Source organism: Agelaius phoeniceus, chromosome 15 (genome assembly GCF_051311805.1).
Source record: "Agelaius phoeniceus isolate bAgePho1 chromosome 15, bAgePho1.hap1, whole genome shotgun sequence".
NCBI lineage: Eukaryota > Metazoa > Chordata > Aves > Passeriformes > Icteridae > Agelaius > Agelaius phoeniceus.
The window spans coordinates 10,220,484-10,242,010 of record NC_135279.1 but is presented as its reverse complement, the minus strand read 5'-3'; the positions used below and the strand labels follow the sequence as shown (position 1 = coordinate 10,242,010).

General features: G+C 43.8%; 1 protein-coding gene across 4 annotated transcripts in view; it reads right to left on the bottom strand.

Moving 5' to 3' along the window:
- The window catches only part of FSTL4 (follistatin like 4), a 206,673-nt gene extending 187,664 nt beyond the window's left edge, over nt 1-19,009 (bottom strand). For 2 of the 4 annotated variants that reach the window (XM_054642959.2, XM_054642960.2), the window contains exons 1-3: nt 18,862-19,009; nt 14,403-14,538; nt 4,427-4,460 (exon numbers count right to left, since the gene is read on the bottom strand). In XM_054642959.2, coding sequence (XP_054498934.2) covers nt 4,427-4,460; nt 14,403-14,531 — 163 coding nt within the window. In that variant the 5' untranslated portion in view covers nt 14,532-14,538; nt 18,862-19,009. The other 2 variants (XM_077186351.1, XM_077186352.1) reach the window with 2 other exon arrangements.
- Between the last annotated feature and the right edge of the window lie 2,518 nt (nt 19,010-21,527).

Sequence of the window (21,527 nt, the reverse complement as noted above, 5' to 3'; positions counted from 1 at the left end):
ATTAAAAGTTTTAAGTGCTTGGGTTAGGTTCTCAGCTAGTAAAAAGCAAAGGTGGTCCATTAATTCAGCAGAGCTTTGCTTATTTCTATCTACTGAAGACCTGGCTCTTTATGCTTAATGTGACTATACATATGCTTGGGCACAGTTCTACTCAGCAGACAATTTGTTCTAATACTCAGCATCCTTCAGCTCCACAGTGCCAACTGAAATGGGAACATTTGTTAGCTCCAGAAGTTGCAGAATTAGTTCCTGTGTCCTTGCCATTAAAATAATTGGGGAAACCACTGGAGGCTCTGTTCTGCCAGACATGGAGAATTTGATAGACACAAATGTATGTGGCTTTTACATAGATAAGTTATATGGGTGTAATTACAGCAACAGGTAAGTATTATGCATTCATGTACACTCATTACCCAGGGAAAAGTCACCAATCTTTAAAATTAAACCCTGCCACTGTCCAGCCTAACATCTGCAGGTGCTCTCTACAAGCTTGGTCCTCTTTCTTCCAATCTAACACACTCCCTTTAGTCTCCCAGTTTCCTGCACAGGGACTTCTCCTCAGACTATGTAGATTTTAGGAAGAAATCCTCCTCTGTGAGGGTGTGAGATGCTGGCACTTGTTTTCCAGCAATGCAGTGACTGTCCCATCCCTGGGAGTGTTCAAGGCCAGGCTGGAATGGGATGGACTTTGAGGTTCCTCCCAACCATTCTGACACCTCATCCTTTTCACTGTTCTCTTCATCCTTTCCACTCAATGCCTGCTGTGTCCACATGATCTGCTCAAACTGCTGCTTTTCCCAGCTCCCTACTCCTGTTTTGCCCTTCCCCATCTGCTCTCCTGCACTATTACACTGCCCTGGACAGCAACAAGGAGTGTGCAGGTTATTCTCCTTTTGGCTCCATTCCCCTTTCCTCTGCACTAAGGGCAGGAAAAAATATGAAAAAATTAATACAAAAATGAGAAAAAAGATTCAGTTAGTGAAAAAAGAGCTGCCTGTCCAAATTTGTCCTGTGATTTTAGTTCAACAGAGCAATATAGAGGGACGGTATTCAAATCCTCTGCTTGTTTATCAATGCTGAGATTTCTTGAGCTTGTATTTAGCTGGTTTTTTGGCTGGCTGGGAGTTTTTTTGTTTTCCAAGCACAATGCCAAACCTGGCACCCTACCCCATATTCTGGTTACCAGTGCATGGGCATAATATGGATGATAATATAATAAAATATGACCCACCACAGTGGGTCAAATGTGTGACCAACTCAGAGGCAAATTTCAAGTGAATGTAGAAAAATATTCCTGCATCTTCTAATCAAATCTCAGATTGAGGGGTTTTTAATTAAAAAAATTATTTTTAGTCAAAAAGGGCAATATTTGCACACAAGTTAGGCATCCCAGGAACAAAAGAGTTCTGCAGCCATTTCCATTCCAATTGAGAAGAAAATCAGTCTCCAAATATCACTGAGAGGTGGCTGCCAGCTGCAGTCAGGGAAGCATCTCTCCTCCATACCACAGCAATTAAAAGATCATGTAATTACTGCTGATCCCATGCCATGGAAGTCAAAGGAAAACCATTCATTGACTGTAATGGGCTTTGGAGCAGGTTCAAAATTTCTCCAGCCTATGTAATCCTGACACTTTAGAAACCAAAACCTCACAGTTTAACTACACTCATCCACAACTAAAAAAGAAAGAAGTGTTTTCATGCTCAACAACAATCAAGGCTTTGCTCCCTTTGAAAGAAAAGTGTCTGCTTTAAATCAAAGGATTCAAACACTTTGTCCCAAAATAAAGAAAAATTCTGAAAAGTCTAAACCAGGATTGCCCCTCCTTTCACCAAAAGCTCTTTTTTTAATCATCTTGGATCATCCATAAGCCTGGGATAATAAAAGTAGATACAGAGTAAGTCTGCTGAGCTCTCACATTTGTGGGTGTTTCTATGAGATATTTTTTAGTTTTTCAGCTTTTTAAGAGAAAGCCAAAATTTCTACCAAGGGAATAGAACAAGGATAAACCCCCAACTCCCAATCTCTTCCAATCATCTAATTTCCTCAGGTAAAAAACATTATCTGCAAAAATTACCATTTTTAGGGGGGAAAAGGCCTCATCAAAATCACCTCATACCAATCGCAAGACTTAGAAGAAATCCTTTTGTGTGCATAATAAACATTCTGACCCTCCTGTTATTTTCTTCCTGACATCAAATGATATCTGCTCTGTGCACATTTTAATACTGAACAGGTTTCTGAAGGAGCCTTTAGTTGAATTATTTTACAGGCACTATTGAGGAATAACTCCAGAGAGGAAGATACTTAAACATTGCTGAAAATCCCCAGGTAGCTCTGCAAATCCACAGGCTTTTGTTATCAAGAGGTATTTACCATGTTAGCATTTTCTTGACTTTTGAGGAGTTTGCAGTTCTTCAGACAGACTTCATAATCCACATATTGCCTTGCTGGGCATAAGCCAAATTTATCTATACATCTTAACTCCCCAGTTTCCATCCCCTTCACTCCAGCCATGGATCTAAGAAGCTTCTAACAGAAGTCCATTACATTGAATTCACTTCTGAAAAAAATTATAGTTCTACCACTCAAAATAAAAGTTAAGTCTTATCCATCCTCTGAAAGCAGTGAGAAATCAGCCTCACTTAGCCTGGAAATTCTGTGTCTCGAGGCACTGATCTCCAAATTCAGTTATTGCTCTGCAGTAACATTCTCCAAGTACACAATCTGTAAACTCAATCCTGATTTCAAGAATTGCTATCTTTAAGCTCTCATATGTGTTGGTTACTTTCACTGTGAAGAAAGTTTTGGAAGCAGAACTCATATCTGAAAAAGACTGGAGGTACATCCACAAGACTGGACCCAGTCTCTGTGCCTATAATGAACTGCACCAAAACTACAGCCAGGGCATGACTGTAAAGTGTCCACACCCACAACACCAAGAGGTTTTCTGCATCCCAAAGCAGCCCTGACCCACCCAAGAACCCTCCTCAGTTTCAGACTGAGGGAAGTACAACAGAGCTGGGTTTCTTCACCAAGAGTGGCAGAAGTTTGATCAAACAGACACATTCACTGGACACCTAAGCCAAACAGATTTCACCTTTAGCAATAGCTGCATTTTTAATTAATTCAAGCCTCTCTGCCTCTCAGCCTCACAGAAGAAAAAAACCACAAAAACAACAACAAAAAAATTATTTGCCTAAATGACAATTTACCCTTGGACCTGACCTTCTTTGCTTATGCAGTAAAACCTTGGTAGTTACAACCTCTTTCCAACATATGGGATGCCTGAAACAATTCAAGAAGCTCTGGAAGGGAACAGGGAATGCATTAATCCATTGAACAGCAGAGTGCCACCTGCTTCACATTCTACCAAGACAGATGAGGAAAGCAACTGCCTGATCCAGAAAACATCTGCTGAACAGAATCAAAATTAATGATAACCACAATGAGCTCTTTGATGGCCAATTCTCCCCCAGCTGCCAGGAGCCATCAAAGAGCCTCTCCTGGCAGAGGACAATGGTTTCTGAGGCAGCAGAGAGCCCAGGAGCTGAGCTCAGAGCACCTTTGGGTGCAGCTGTGCTGGGCAGAGCATGGAGAGCCTCATCTGCACCTTTTTCTCCCTGAAATTCTCCAGGCTTTGAGTTTAGCACAGAATGTTTGGGGTTGGAAAAGACCTTTAAAATCATCCAGTTTCAACCCCCTGCCATGCCTTCCACTGTGCCAGGGTGCTCCAAGCTCGATGTCACTACAGGACACGGAACAACAAACGCACACACTGCTGCTTGTTTATTATCTGACTTCAACATTTATAGTTTTCTGAAAGTGCCAGTGGATTGGAGGGTGAAAGTGCCACCTCTCCAATGACGCTGGACAAACCAACAGTCTATGAAATTTCTCTTCTTCCATAAAAGAACGCAAAACAATGAGCTATTTACAGAAAGTGTGTGAGAAAGTTACAAGAATGTAAACATCAGAAGGCTTAGAAAATCTTAAAAAATCAGAACCACAGCCCAATCCAGCCTGGTCTTGAACACTTCCAGGGATGGGGCAGCCACAGCTTCTCTGGGCAGCCTGTGCCAGGCCCTCACCACCCACACAGGGAAGAATTCCTTCCTAATATCTAATCTAAATTATCTTCCTTCAGCTTAAAGCCATTTAGATGCCCTGCCAGCACCCAAACCTTGACATGCACACCAAACACCATCATGAAGTTCTGTGCTAAAATAGCAGGTTTTCATTGGAAAAAAAAAATAATTCTACAATTTGCAACACTTAAGAACTGTCAGACAAGCACCAGGCACAGACTGTTGGAAAACCCACAGCAGCACAACCTTTCAAGTGTGTGAACTCATGCTTATTTTAAAAAGTTACTGCAAGATACTCAACACCAACACACACACTGAAAGAAAACCAGTTTTCCTACCTTTTCTTCTTGTAACTTCAAACCTTCTGGAGTCCTATAAGGAAAAAGAGAATTTTTTTGTGGTGTTTTTTATTAAATGCAAGAATTGTTCAAAGGCAGGATGAACAACCCCCCCTAAAAACATCAATTACTGACCCAGGGAAGCATCTATAAAGCTCAATACAATAACTGAGGAGGAATTACAAGCACACATTTCAGTTTGTCCACAGATATTTAATGGATAAATATAACACCTAAAATGACTCATCACTGTGTGATAAATTACATTGCAAAGCACAACATTTGTCTTGAAAATTGATTTTTTCCCTCTATTTATGTTAAAAGAGAGCATTTAGGAGGGTTATTATTACTACACCAAAGATTTGGGGCTGAGGAAGGAGAAACCATTAAAGATATTTTTAGCAGAGACTTCTGCAAATATCTGAATAATTTCAAAGCCACTGGACTACTCATGCTGAAAGTTGACTGCTCATTTCAATTCATGCACACCTACATAATATTTTTGCATATCATTTTTTTTTCCATAATTTTTTTGCAAATCATCACAACCATCTCTAATATAGACACTTGTTTTAAAACAACAGTGTTTCTAAAGGTATTGCATTCCCAGGCAACACTATCTGCTTATACTAATGGTGAGACTTCAGAGGAATAAATATTTAATTCCACACAGTAACACTATTTATGGGTTAATTACAAATACGTCCAAATTTCCATCAGTGGAGCTATTTCTTGCAGCCAGTATTAGAACTGGTGGAATCGTGGGGACCATCTGGAGTGGCTCTGCAGTGGAGCCAGGCTGAGAGAGGCTCTGGGCACCACAGTGCTGTAGGTCCCCATGGGCTGACACAGAAATCCTTCTTTCTGCCTCCTGCCCCCTCCCAGAACCTTCTGGAAGGTCCCAGGGCAGGACAGAGCCACAGGTGAGGTCTCCTCCAGCCCAGGGGCCATCTCCCATCACCCATGTCCTGCCCAAGCACGGTGACAGTTCATACTGCCCTTTGTCATCCCCCGTGCAGGCAGCAGATGCTGCTGCTCCTTCCTTCCCACAACCAAAGCTGCCTTCCCCAAAACAAAGCTTCCACCACATCAGAGAAGGATCAGAATACCAGAAATTGTCTCCTTAGCACCCTTCAAGTCAGCTGAAGGGGATAATTAAAAAAAAGGGTATTTGCTTATAAAAATACTGTCATTATTCCCTGTAGGATACCACCTCAGTGATCTTCAGCAATATATAAAATGGCACTCAGGATTAATACAGACTTCAAAGCATTTATCCTCTTTATGTAGCAGAACTCTGAGCTGTGCAGGCAGTTATACTCCAGGGACCTTTCTGAGCTTTTCAAAATATTAGTTTGAGAGGTGGGGCATGGGATAAAAAAACTCAGCTACAGCTGCTATGATTAGGCCTGTGTACATGCAATATATGCAAAAGAGAAGAATACTTTTAAAGTTCCCTAGAGTCCCTCACACTAACAAGCTGTTTGAATTCTCTGCAGTTCAAAAGCTTAGAAATATTAAAACTAATTACAACTATTATATTGATCAAAAGGAAATAGACTATCAAGGCTCTATTAAACAAACATCCAAGTCTCATCTCACTTTTATAAAACGCCCTTTTGTTATTTCCACGCCTGCACAGACATCATGAAAGACAAAGGATGGTCTTCAAAGTTTCCCTTCTTTTATTCTGCTCCCCTTATAATTGTAAGCTCTGATGAATATAAACTATCCACAAAAACAGATGTAGGGTTCAGAAGAAAAGCTTGTTAGAACTACAGTGGGAGAACACGAGGTCAGACTGCAAGGCATCACTTCTTGTTCCTGGGAAAACAGCAGCACTTGGTGTGTCCCCAAACCATCCCTTCCCCAGAGAAACCTCCAGTGACACTGAGAATGCTCAAGATTTCGGGAGGGTAGACAAAAAAAAAGGGGAAAACGCCTGGCAGCCACAGCAGGGCCCAAAGTACAGTACAAAAAGGCAGCAGCTCCAGATGGGCTTCTCTTGAAGATGATACTGATCTCAGCTTAAAAAAAAAATCACATAGAGGTTTCAAAGATTTTAATAGTGTTACCCGTAGAGAACCAAACTATTTTGATAAAAATGACACCAAAGTTCTTGAATGCATTGCCTGAGGAATACTTTCCTGCAGAAGCCATAAAGCAGATGGTTATAAATGAGACTTATTTCATGGGCACCATTTAATGACTGCAAATTCCTTTAACTAAAAATCTAATTTTATCAGAGCTTAAATCATCTGCTTTGAAGGGAAAAAACTGTTTTGGATTTTCCATTCCTTCTAAAAAGCTTCTTCATGTACCACTTTAAACAGCATTTCATTAGTGCAATACAACAGTTTTATTTGTCAAGGTTCACTTTTAGCACCTATTTCCTACTTTTTAATGCTAGTCAATTGAATACAGAATGAAAGGTCCTTCTGTTCTGTGTCTGAAGTACCTAATCACTAGGTGGAAATCAATGCAGTATGTTTGCTTCAGGATTGCCTTTCACCAGGCATGTAGCTACAGAAAAACTGCATCTCCAGAAGACCAAGCACCCCAGAGTCATCAAGTATGATAAATATTTCTACCTGGATTAGGAAGGGTGAGAATCAAAATCAAATCGAGTTCAGCAGCTGCTGTCAGACTGCTTCACTCCCCTGTAGCTGCAGTGTGTTGCACCAATGCCATTTGCCAAAATTTCTTGTACCAACACCTGTGTGAACCTGATGCCATTTAACAACTGGTTTGCACAAAGACCTTTTCTGCTCCTAGAAAAGGATGCCAAGGCATAAGAGCCAGTTTATGTTATATCTCCTGATTAATGATGAGCCATGGGTCCATGGATGAGCAGAGCACTAATGAGAAATCAAATTTCATTCATAACAAAGACAGAGCATTGGGAACTTCATTGTGCAGAGTTAAAACACAACACCACAGAGGGAATACACAACATAAAACAGTGCTTGGCAGTCAGTGTGCCACAAACAGGTTTTCCTGTGGTTGTTAGCAATGGATGCAAGCAACAAAAGCACTTTGGGGTTGTTTTGGGTAGAACCACAGAATGGTTTGGGTTGGGAGGAACAATAAAGGCTCATCTTGTTCCAAACCCCCTGCCACAGGCAGGGACATCTTCCACTAGGTCTGTTCAGCCTGGCCTTGAACACTTCCCAGGATGAATTCAGTATTAAGAGATTTTCCCAGGGCTGTGCATTTCCCATCCCTGTTTGTTCCTGGCCTCTGACCCCAGTAGGGAATGATGCTGAGCATGGATCACCAAAGCAAATACCAAAGAGATACCTACTGCCTCAAGCACAATATTCCATCAGATAACCTTGCAATGGTTTCAGTCTCTTGCCCTTTAATACTGATTTAGATTTAGTAAAAATGCACCCCTTTTTATAACCAAAATTTTATATAGGAGACTTGGGAAAAAATAACTCCAAAATTTACAAAAAAAAATAAAACCCCACAGCCAGCAGCAAAAAGAATAAAACAATTAATGCAGCAGCAGAAGAGATGCAGAAGAACAGCTAACACTCCAGATCCACAAGCTCCCTGCATGGCTGGCCTTGCCAGACCCTTTGTGGGAAGCAGGGCAGTGCAAGCAGATAAATCAAACCCAGTCCCTGCAGCTGGGCTTGTGCTGAGTCTCACAATAAATCAGGTGTTACCTCTGCACACTCCAGGTCTCCAGGGACCTGCTCTCAGGACCAGCCTAACTGCTGTACAATTTCTAAATATACAGTCCTAACTCATTTAGCAAATTAATAAAGAAGTGGCTGTTCCTATTAATAGATTACCATGCCATGGACTTTTTTCCTCCCTTCAGAGCCTTCTCCTCCTTATCTCCAGGGAGGGGTCATGCAAAGAAGACAGATTTAGATCAGATATTAGGAATGAATTCCTGCCTGTGAGGGTGGGGAGGCCCTGGCACACCAGAGCAGCTGTGGCTGCCCCATCCCTGGAAGTGCCCAAGGCCAGGCTGGATGGAGCTTGGAGAAACCTGGGATAGGGGAAGGCATCCCTGCCTGTGGCAGGGGGTAGAATTAGACAAGTTTTGACCCAAACCCAAACCATTCTATGAAATGACACTCAATACAGGGCTGCTGGGACACTGCATGGGGACTGAAGCCTCAGCACAGGACATGACTAATACACAGCTTGGTTTGACAATCAGCATTTTCTCCCTTTTTTTTTCTGATCAGGCATGAGGAAAAAATCGATCACATGCTGCTGTTTGGAGAAAGCTTGCTATCAGTACAGACAGTGGAAATTTAGATTTGTACTGTCTGGTATGAACACAGAGGAACTCTGATGGCTCACATCACACAGCATCATCTGCTCATCCATACGGCAGCTAATTGAGATAATTACTGCATCTCTGATTTTACTCACGATTAGTTCTGGACTCCAGATGAGGAACCCAGGTATTGCTCCATAAATTTCCACATTGTGATGGAGAAGCCCATGGGATAGCTGCTTTTAAAAAATCCCAAATTGGTGGATATGCTCTTTCTAATCTAAAAACTGAGAATTGCCCTGCTTGGTGGTCAAAAGTACTTCAAGTAAAACTGTCTTCCTTTAAAAACTAATGCTACAACTTTTTTTCAAATGGAGAATATGCTACATTTGGAAAAAAATATTGCTCAACATTTAGTCTTTTAAGGCTGAGTGGCTTCTGAACAGAATATCCAAGTTTAACCCTCTGTCACATCATAACCAAGTTAAGATTGCCTTGATTCATTTTTGCAACATGATTTACTCTGGTCTTATTCTCTTCTTCAGAATCATACCAGCATTTCCCCATCTCAGTATGATTTTCCACAGTTGCTCAACTGTGACATGAGAAAAACTTCCTGCAATTTGATTCCTGCAGTCAGTGAGTGGCACAGCTCAGCACAGAGCCAGGCACCACGAGCCCTCATCCCTCTGCTCCCAGAGACAGCATCCAAGCACCCAAAATCCAAGGGCATCACCATCCAATGCACCACAAACTGCCCCATGCAGCAGCAGGGGACCTGTTCTGGCTGAAAGGTGACAGCCCCCAGGAAAATGGGCAGTGCAGGGCCACCATGAGCTATCACACACTGCATCCCACCAGAAGTTTAAAAAAACAAAGGAAACAGGATTTCTGTTCTGTAAGGGATGGCAAACAAGTGGGTTCCATCTTCAGATTGTGCTTTAGATGCAGCTTGACAATCCCTGACACTCACCATTGAGCCATAACCACTCCTGTAAACCAAAATTCTGCTAATTTTCTGCTGTCATTCAAGTGTACAGTACCTGCCTTGTTCCAAATTTCATTTTCTAGTACTTCCAGTACAAGATTCAACAAGTAAGATACAACATTTATTAAGCCCTGTGAGTACACAGAAGAAAGTGGAGGGGAAGGTTGGGGATGCAGAGGAAGGACCTCAACATGCCTAATATAAATATTATCAAAATGTTCCACAGCACCTTGAGCTGCAGATGCTCTGGTAACCAGCACTCAGAGCAAAAGCTTCTCATCTCCACAGGGATAAGATTTAGGATGCTCTACAAAAAAGCAATTACTGCTTGTTAGAGATACCACATAAATGCAGGTAACCAGAAGTGAACTATCACTACATACCAAAGTGATAGAAAAATAAACTTAAGTCTTGTCTCCCTGTACTTTCATTAATGCTTGAAGCAGCAGCAGGCTGTAGCACAGTATAGATTTAAATTTAAATCTGATTCTTTTCTTCCTTTCTCCAAACTGAAAATCAGGAAGAACACTCAAATGGTAGACAATACATTACTATTATTATCAGTTAAAATAAATACCAGGATATTAGATCTTCAACTGTATATAAAATTTATACACTGTGCTTGTTTTATTCCAAGCTCATCCTCTGAAATTGTGTCTGTATTTGAATTAGAAGCAAAAAGCTTTTATCAAAAAAAACCCTTTGCAATTTTTTAACTTGCTTCAGAAAAAAATCCCTTCCTAGTCTGTCAGATTAGGAAACATGACTTTGCTGGGGGAAGGAGCCCAGAATCATCCCTATGAATCCCTTGCTGCCCAGAATAACCCACTGCCATCTTCAGATGCAGCAGTAAGTGATGCAACATTTAAGAATCTGAATATAATTAGAAATTTCAGCAATAATTGATACTCTTAGACAAGCACAGTTGAGGCTTGTGAGTGGGCTCCAGAGAAAGGCTGGATTCCAGCTGGCCATGAGGGCCCTGAAGGGCTGGTCTGATCCAGCTGTTTGCTGTCCATTTATACTTGGAGATTTTGAGCAGGTTCAGGTGCCACAGAACCACAGAATGCTTTAAGTTCAAAGGGACTTTAAAGATCATTCAATTCCAACCCCCTGCCAGGGGCAGGAACACCTTCCACTAGAGCAGGTTGCACAGAGGCCCTTCCAACCTGGCCTTGAACACCTCCAGGGATGGGAACCTGTGTTCTCATTCAAGTAACAATCAATGAACAAAAACAATGGATAGCCAACAGAGCCAATACCTGCCAAATGCCAGCAAGGAAAAAGTTATGGTGCCTTGAGAAATGAGCCCATGGAGCATCAGCTGTGAGCTCTGTGCAGAGGAGCCTCCCCAGGGACACAGCTCCTCTCCCCACAGGAGCGTGGGGGGCTCTGCATGGGTTCCTGAGACTGCTTGAGGAGGAGGATGGGTGGCAAAAATAGCACAGCATGAAAGGCAAATTAAAGCAATTAAGTATTTCTAGAAACCACAGAATGGTTCTGTAGCCCTGAACAGACCACAGAATGCCTGCCAGCCTTTACTGTCACTGCTTAGGGGCTTGGTGACATCCAAATACTTCAAAATGCAGCACAAAACAACTCTCCATGTACCACAAAACAGAATTATTCTCCACTTTCACACTATCAAGCTAGGACAATATTATTCAAGCTACCCACCAGCAGTGCCCCAGAAAACATAAAACAGAATTTAAATTTCCAAAATGCAGCTCTGTGATGATGTGTTAGAGGAGCTCTGCTCCTGGAAGGGCTGATGAAGATCTGCAGCAGTGCTCTGCTCACTCTAGGTTGCTAGTGCTCTGCTCACTCTACATGCAATCAGCCTTGCTGAAGGCAGAGGCAAAAACTTGTCAAAAACATCACCCCAGAGCAGTGAGCTCTATATATCTGATATTTCAGCATATATTCCTCTGAACAGGATTTAACCTCATGATGGTCCAGCCCTGAGAAGCTTTGCCCAAGTCCACATGCAATGCCCAGAAGCCTCAGGAGCTTTCCAGCAACCCCTGGAACCAGCCTATGAGACATTTCACACAACACAGCAGTAGTCTTCAAAATTAATACAAACCAGGAATGTTGCAGCTTTCCAGTCAAACACTAATGCTGTCTTTTTTTTTCTTTTTAATTAGTTTTTCTATTTTAGCTCTTTCATTGAAACTGGAATTTCATACTGCATATACATAATTATTAACTATTCTAATCAGGACTAAAAATATTCCAGAAAAGAAACCCCTTCTCAGGAACACCCCATAAACTTGAGGGGTGAAGAAAAACACACAGCATTGTTATACTAGAGGGCTGGTTTCTGATCAGAAAGCCTTGTAGTCTTATTTTCTTTAATAAATTCAAAGCACAGCTGCAATAATTCTACCACATACCATGAAGAAATTGATTTTGCAATCTGAACATAAATTAAGCAATGTTTTTGATTCAGTAAACTTGTTCCTATGTAGATCAGAACAAGTATTAGTGAAGGTCAGTGACCCATACCCACGTATTTGCTTTGATGAGGTTCACAGGAATTTTCCATCAGAGCAGACTTCAAAATTATTTGACCTGCAAATTAACATTTTACTCATTTTTAAAGCAGTTTTAGTGACTTGCTAGGAGCATTTCTAGTTGTGATTTAATATTTTTAAATGCATGTTAATGGATCTATGTATTAATCAAACCATAAAATTTGGAACCTAACAAACTTCTCACAGATAAGGAGCTCCAAACTGAACAAAGGCCTGCAATGCTAGAAAAGGATTTCAGGCGATTTTTATTATTAGAAAGGTATTATGGATAAACTATTTTCTGAAAGAGAAAGTAACTGCTGTTTACTCTCAAAAGGCCATTATCTCAGTTTCACTGACCTACCTGAAAGTTATGCTCAGAGCTTTCAGATTCATTTTGGTGTTTGGGGCCACACTGTATAAACACTATTTCTTGTGGAAACAAGTTTTCTGTACAGATACTTTTTTTTTCAAAAACCTGTTTTATAACTTACATTTCTTGAATCTATTTTTACTGCATTCTTTGTACATTCATAATTTTAATATTTACACTTGTTAAATTCTGCGCTAACCTGAGCAAATACATTTTTAGCTGAGATCCTTCCACCTCAAGCAAGATCAAGTAATTGGTACAATAACATTATGGCCTTTAGAGAAAGATCAAATGAATTAATGTCTTTCAAGTAATATAATAATTCTATGATTTATGTTAAAGTAAATTGAGTAACGAATTTAATTCCTCAGAGCAACTTTCTTAAAAAAATCAAAACTAATGTGCATTAGTTAAGAATGAGACTTTTTTAAACTGCACAAGCATACAAGATATTTAATAATTTTTAATAAAAAAGCAAAATTGATCAGAGATTCTGCAAGAACAGGTTTAACAAAGTGCCAGTGTACTACCTGACCTACACAGCAGCAAAATAACAGTGGAGGTGTGGAAGGGAGCTGTTATTCACTTTCACAGAACAGAGGTTGGATACCTCAAGGACAAAATACACCTGAAACAGACCTCACAGCTGTAGAACATCCAACACCACTGAAATTACTTTTAAGCCCTGCTAAGCAGCAAAAAGCACTTTTTAATTGGCTTAAACTATAATGCAGTTAACTGGGTATTTGTTGACAGTGTGTGACTGGGAGAAATGGGATCCTCCAACTACAAGCAAATCCTGAGGCTCAAATAGATCCAATTGCAACATGAATCCATCAAGGGCTTATCATTAGCCTGGCACTGACTGATGTGTCTGCCAGCACATAAGTGTTCAGGGCAATGGCAGCTAAAAAATAGCCAAGTGTCCTTTTCCTGTCCTTCTGCACCATCTCTCACTTTCAGACATTTGAGCAACCATTTAGGGAACATACAGGAACTAATTAAATAGCTAAAATTGTTTCAGCATTCATTCATCATTTACAGCTCAACAAAGTCACAGTTCCAGATTTTTGTGGCTTTATTCACACGTCTCAGCTTGAAACTTGTGAAAATCTGAGTGCACATCTGTGCCACCAGCAGTGCTGAGCTCTGGCTCAGAAATCCAGAGTCCAGCTGGGACAGCTGCTCTGACACTGCTGGGACAGGGCCTGCTCCATGCACACCCCTGTGACAGCAGCCAACACTGTCACCTTCAGCACTGGGAACAGGCCCAGCTGCTTCTGCACTCCCTGAGGCCAGGGCTGAGCCCTGAGGAGGCACTGCTGGCCCCAGCCCCATGACTGCCCACTACAGTCACTGTTCCCTGCTCCCTCTTCTGTTCCTCTGTGCTTCAGGAAGGTGTCACATCAGGAAGTCTGGAGGAAAACACTTCGGGCAGGAATTTTGCTGATTCTCTCAGAACCACCTATGGCTCAGCTTTCCTTCAAAAGAGCTTTTTTTAGGTTTCACCTAATTGTCCACTGACCCAAGTGAAGAGCCAGGACAGTTTGCTTGTTAAATTTAGCTTCACTGATGTCAGCAGCCCCAGGACACAGCACACTGTAAAGTCTTTGGGGCAAGACAGCATCTCCACAACAGCCAGATGCACAATTTCACTTCCAGATGATGTCAATATACCCAATAAGTGTAGGAGTTTCTGTTTCACTGTTTTTCACTGACCTCCTCAGGAGGTGTTTAATACAAATACACACAGAGAAGCCCACACTTGTTTTCTGTCTGCAATATGGAGAGCCTGCCCACAGCCCAAGAACAGAAACCCAAGAGCTGTGTCTGCAGCAGCAGCAGGTGTACAGTACCTCTTGATGCAACCTCCCCACATCTGAATACAGGCTCCTGCTCTGGTCCACATCCATCCATCCCCTTGTGACCAGTGGGAAAACCCCCAGCAGCACAAGAGAGCACCAAAAGCTCCTTGGTGTCATCATTTCGAGTCTGTTAAAAAAACAAAACAAAAAGGAACAGTTATAGAACATTCATCTTACAACAAAAGCCAGCTCAGGTTTGGTAACACAGAAGCTTCAGCTGACAGTGTCCATCCACACTCAGTGACTACAGAGCTCTACAGACTCCAGTGTATTGTACAATATCCCCATATTGAAGCAGTTTTACCCCAAAACTCTCTTCCTCAGGACATGCTGCTCTCAGCCTGCTGCCACACAGCACCTGCAGAACCAGAGTCCTGGGATTTCTGTAACCACTGTGGCCAAAAGCAAACCACATCAAAACATGGTCTTGTGGCACTGCAGAAGCCAAAGGGTGAATTTTGTCCCTTCTGCAGAGCCCCAGCAGCACAGGGACACTCACACCTGCACCCTCAGCAGATTTTCAGGAAAATGCCAGACACACACCTTTGCTTCTCTGACTGCTGAAGGCTCCCAGCAATATGACAGAAAATAATCTCATTATTCCCCTCTGACTCAGAGGGGGACACTGCCTGGAGCAGACACAGCCACTGGCAGCCCCCTTGGCTACACAATCAGGTGTGTGGGGTGAGCAAGGACTGACAGCTCACACCAGCACACAGGGACAGTGTTCATCCTCCCAATGAGAATACCTGCCCAGATGGTCACCAAACACACCTAAACTTGAAAGACACAAAACAAATCCTGAGCTGAAGAGGGCTGATGTGTTTCTCCAGCCATGACAAAGGTGAGTCCTACCTATGATTTCTGCACTCATATTCCTCTGTCCCAGCAGAGACATTTCCAATCCCTCCCACACTCACTCCACTCAAGAGCAGCACCATCTCCCTGGCAAAAGCTCACCACAGTCCCACATCATCTGTGGGGAACTGGAGGGATTGCCACTAAATCTGCATGCACTTTGAGCAGTGGTTCTTGTCTCATGTAGTTTTTTAATGAATTAGGAAAGGACACCAAAGCAGTTACCCAAAGTGGTGTCAGAAGGAACTCCTGTGTTTCACACACCACAACCCTGTGCTGGTGCTCAACCTGGAGCTGTGCTTCCTCCATAACAATAACACAAGATTGTGTCATTACTTTCTACAATTAAAATACCAAAGGAATATTCAGGCCTGGAACCATTTCTGAGATGGCTGAGGAAGGCTAAAATGGACCCGTTAATGAAGCATAATGACCCTTAATGAAGTGACAGCATTTCTACAGGCTGCTGCCTGGCTGGAGCCATGCACATCAACAAGGAGGGCTACCTGCTAATGGCAAAATTCAGCCAAGCTGAATTAACTCACCATGACATACCTTGTCTTGACAAGACTCATTTTACAGTGTTTTCATGCCATGTGTTTGCCACAGGGTACGTCCAAGCCATGGTGCATCACTCCTAATTTTGGAGCTGTGGCCATTTACACCAGCAGTGACAATTTTAGGTATTTTGTTTGCTCAAAGACACCCCATCACTATATTGAGCACAGCATACAGCACCCACAGAGCTCAGGCAATGCCTTTTCTTGGCACTAATGTAAACACACTGAATGAACAGCATTCATGATGAAATCAAAATTTATTAGTCTTTCTAAATTCCAATTATGAACCTCAGATGTAATGTTACTGGGGCTACAAATAAATATTTAATAAACCAAAGTCACTACATCAATAAGAGACAAGTGCATTGTTACTTTATGAATTGCTCTTGCACAGCAACATTGTTTCTCACAGGGTTTTGGGGGTTTTTTTCCTGTAATAGGGGTATTTTGTGTGCTCGGTTGATTCCATCACAACAAATAACATAGCAGTTCTAAAGACCTCTGAATCATATCCTGCCTGAAATTACAATCCTGGAGCAAAACAAGGAAATCACTAGTTTAACGTAGATTTAGTAAACAACTGACAGAAAGCATGAAGATATTTGGATCAGGATCTGTAACACTGATGAAACAGAAAGGGCAGACTCTACCTGATAGAAACTCTGTTTGCTTTATAAATAGAATTTCTACAACATCTTTACTCAGTTTAGAAATCGCTTATTTTTATTGCATGCTGACAGCACACTAATTGCTCTCAGTCACGGTAAGAGAAGGACACATTAATACACATTATATATCTTAATAGCCTCAATCAAGCAACAAATATGTAGCATAAATATCAACAGAGAGCTTACTCTGGAGTCACACAGCATTTTCATGGCACTTGGCTTCCTAAACCAGAGCTCAGCACTGCCTTACCCTGAGCTAAAGGGAAGGCTCCTTGCAGAACCCAGTCTGCAGCTACACCATACAATGCACTATCAGACTGCAGGTTCCAAGTTCCCTGAAGTCAACAGAAAAACTCAAATTGATTGAATAGATCCAGACCACCACTGTAAGCTCAGGCAAGTTTTACTATTTCCTTTCCTTGCTCGAGGGAGCGACAGATTTGCTGGATTTGAGCTTGTAGGGAGATCACTGTCCAGAGAAATCAAAGCCTGCATATGGAAATGTCTGCATAAAACAAGCAGTTGTACTCAAAAGATGGAATAAATATTGACTCTTGATAAAGAATATACTATGCAAAGCCAAAAAGTTTACCTGAAGGTTGTGGTTTCCTCCTCTGAGCTAGAGCAGCCCTCCAGCTTTCCTTGCAGCTGGCACTGCTCTAGCAAGAATCACAAGTACAGCAGCACCAGGCTATGCACTGTCATCTGAAGCAGCTCAAACACGACGGCAACAGCAAAACACCCATCCCAAGGCCAGATGGGTCTGGGCAGGCACCAACACACAGGGAGAGCCTCGAATTTAAAGCAAATGGCTACAATGTCTCCAGTGGAAGAGCAGCAAGCAGATGCCAGCCAAAGACAAGCACAGGTTGTAGGGTACAGGCTTGGGAGCTACTCAAGCAAAAAGGGTCACCTTGAAAAACAACAGGGACCAAGCATCTTGGCCATCTGAGTAGGGAACAGCACAAACTGTTTAAAGCATTTCTGTGACAGGCAACAACCAGATCCTGCAGTGATCCCACAACTTTTTCCCCTGTAACACAAAAGCTTTAAAAATTCAATTACGGTGACCACAATGAGATTAAAAAATTTGCCAAAAGCAGTTATTGGTTTTGTTTCAGGGCTACTTAAATTGCAGTTTATTTGAGAAATTACTGGTTTGCAATAGCTTTCAATAATTTCCAACAAGCTTCACATCAGAAAGGGACTGAACTTAATTATCTGAAGTTCTGACTGTTGCTATAGCAAAAAGAAAACATTTGGACATAACTATTACCTCTATTCAAACTGATGCTATTAAAACCAGATAAGAATCTGGTCCTTAGCTCCTGCCATCAACCTTTCCAATTGCTCCAGCCTTATCTAAACAGCGTTTCCATTGCTGGCAAAATAATTTCGACATCCATAATTTCTTGTTAAGTACTACAGAACTAAGCAACAAAATGAAGTAGAAAAGCCAATCGTTTTGGCAAGACATAATGAAACTGAATAATTACTCGGTCAGCTGTCCGCAGTTAAATACTTAAAGTTTGGGTACATTAAGAACTCATTGGAATCAGCTTTTATGTTTAAGTACAAACCGGACTTTTCATTTGAGCAAAAGCTACTTAAAAATATTTCATTTGATTAAATTTAATAAGATTTCATTTCATTGAAATTCTCCAAGACACTTCAATGCTCCGGAATAAATCTGGGGAGCATCAATCCAACAAGGATGCAGGACTAGCAAGAAACTCGTGAACCACGCAGAGATTTCGCCTCGGTTTTCAAAGCTGGCCCCACGCCACGATTCAAAACCGCTTTGTTCCGAGGTGACACGCGGAGGAATCGCCCAGCATCCCTTCGTGGGGCAGCGTGCGGCCGGCGCGGCACCGGGCACCGCTCCCCGCGCTCGGGCCAGCCCGGGCCGCCACCGCCGGCGCCCGGCGCCACCCGGCGGCCGAGCCGGGAACCGCCGGCCCCACGCGCGACCGCGCCGGGACCCGCGCCCGAACCCGCGCCCACCGACGGCGGCCGCGCCGGGCGAGCACTGCGGCACCGCGGCTCCCGGGGCGGCAGCGGCGTCCGCCTCACCCCAGCCCAGCCCAGCCCAGCCCACGGGCGGCAGGTCCACGGTGCGACACGCGAGGTACGGCGCGGAGGTCCCCGCTCGCAGCCCAGCCCGTCCCGCCCCGCTCCGCCGCCTCCCGGCCCCGCGGCGGGCACACACCTGTTACCTGGCCCGGCCCGCGGGGTGAGCGCTCGGCGGCGCCCAGAGACCCCCGGCCCCCGAGGAGCGGAGAGCGCAGGGAAGCGGGGATGGGGACGCAGCGTGGGGCAGCGCGGAGCGCAGCGGAACCCGCGGGGCGCTCCGGCCGCACTCACCTGGGGAGGAGCCGGGTTCGCTCCGGTCGGGGCGGGGCGGAGCGCGGCGGGGCCGGTGCGGGCAGTGCGCGGCGCGGTTCGGGCCGGCCCTATTTCTGCTCTCCGGGCCGGAGCCGCCTGACGTCAGCGCCGCATTTGCATGTTCCGCCCAATCCCGGCACCTGTGCGGGCGGCGGGACCGCCCCGGGGCTGGGGGGGCAGCGGCGCCGTGCCGGGAGCATCCCGGAGCCGTGCCGGGAGCATCCCGGAGCCGTGCCCGGAGCCGTGCCGGGAGCATCCCGGAGCCGTGCCCGGAGCATCCCGGAGCCGTGCCGAGAGCATCCCGGAGCCGTGCCCGGAGCATCCCGGAGCCGTGCCCGGAGCGCGGGGAGTCAGCAGCACTGGGGGATGCTCGTGGGGCCGGTGGTACCGCGGGGTGCGGCTGCTGAGCTGCCCCTCGTTCTGACCGCCCCCCGCAGCCCCGTGCTCGGAGAGCTGCTGCGGGGCGATGCGTGCCCGGAGCTGGGCGACACGGGACCGGTGGCCCCTCGCCGTGTGGCCGTCAAACGGGGGAGACGTCGAGGGACACCGGATTGTCTGCGGTGGGACGCCGGGACTTGCCACAGCAGGCACTGCACGGCATTGGGCTGCTCTGGAGGTGTGCCTTCGATTCCCGCGTAACCCTGTTTATAAAGAGAGGCAAACATTAAAATTCGTACACTCTCCTCTTCCTCATCTCATTTCCAAAAAAAATAAAATCAATATAATAATTTCTTATCTAGCTTTTAACAATGTTTGCATGAGCGGGAGGCATGGCAGGAGCACAGAACCAGAATATGTGGGTATTTGTACCAAAGGCTGCAAGGAGGTTTAGGCAAATGTGATGGAGCGCTCAGAATTAGCAACAGGAGAGGAGCAGTCTAAAAGGCTTGATAAAACATGTCAAATTTTGTGTTTCTTCCTGTAAAGAATCTTACAGCCTACAGAATTAGTTGGGATTTGCTTCAGCATGAAAAGGACGGAATCCCCCTCATGGCTAGTAGACATGGGCTACCCTGGGAAACTGGGTCTAAGTCCAGGAGAAAATGTGCTTAGTAAAAAATCATTCCAGAAAACTGAGCACAAAGTTGCAGAAGTGGCTCTTTCATGACTAAATTTGGGGGATTTTATTTTCTTTTTTTCTCTGCAGGAAATACCAAGTGATCAGACTAGTTGGTTTTCCAGAACCTTTGTTTCTGGCCTGTTAAATCCAATATCACTAAAATATTTTCAGTGTTTGCAAATAAATGGAGCTTTTTCTCCCAAATCATCACAAAGGCTCATAGGGATTTGTTATTTTGTGGTTACCTTCTTTAGGATGATAAGAAATTGCAGATTTAAGGTTTGGATTTTAAAAAGAAATCACAAATACAATTTAAAAAATGGAGTATCCACAGTGAATTGTGCCCAGGCAACATAAGAGAGGTCTTTGCAGAGTGTCCTGGAAGAAATGAGTCTGTATTTCATAGGTGCCCTATAGGTTTAAGAGATCTGAGGTTTTAAAAAAATAACACTGAAATCTAATCAGCAACAAATAGGATATCTCTGGTGAGATCTTTTTTTCTTTCCTGAGAGAAAAAAAAAATTGGAAATAATATCAGTGCAGAGAATTCTTCCCCATTTCCTGAAGGGAAGGAAGAAAAGTCTCTCCACTTACCAGCATCATTTATTCTATGAAAATATGTCTGTGCTGTCAATTTGAAGTATTTACTAATCTCTCTGTATCTCTTCAAGTCGAACATAAGTACAAGATGCATCAGTAGACATCTGAAGTATCTGCACAGCCTGTGTTTATTTATATCCACACATGCTGGAGGATACAGGGTTCCTTCCCCACCAGCAGCTTGCCTGGGTGATATTTGCCACCTCACTTTTGTAGCAGGAGGAACATTTTGCTCATTTTACATCATCTGATGCAGTTTTCAATGCATGGGCTGGGGCTGCTGTGTTTCTTCAAGAGGCTGGCAGCCAAGGCAGGTGGGAGAGTGAGCTGTGGGCAGTGCCACGAGCCTGCCAGGGCCTCCCTGTGACACCAGCTGTGTACCCCCAGTGAGGGGCTGTGGGGTCCTGCACCCTGATTTTTAAAGATTTTCTAAGCCTTCTGATGTTTACATTCTTGTAACAAACTTTCTCACACACTTTCTGTAAATAACTTATTGTTTTGCATTCTTTTATGGAGGAGAAATTTGATGGGCTGTTGGTTTGTCCAGTGTCATTGGAGAGGTGGCACTTTCACCCTCCAATCCAGTGTCACTTTTGGAAATCTATAAATGTTGGAGTCAGAAATAAAACGTCCCTTTTTTCACCTTGAGAGCAGTGGTGTGTGTGCTCTGTTGTTTCGTGTCCTGTAGGGACAAGGTCCCTCCCTGGAGTCTTGGGGCTCACCACCTCCTGCACCAGCACTGCTGGTCCTGCTTCCCCACCTGTTTGTGAACCTCTAAATAAGCACCCTGAGCATCTCAACAGCTAAATAAGGAATAAATTTGCCCTGCACAGTGTTGGACAACTTATCCCAACAAGGTCTGCTCTTCCATCAGCTCCCAGGTGCTGAGGGTGTCCATGTTCCCAAGCCAGATGTCCCTTTGCCACCACTGACAGAAGCAGGTACCTACAAGCATTTTTAGTGCCTCCTCTCACACATTTGAGTC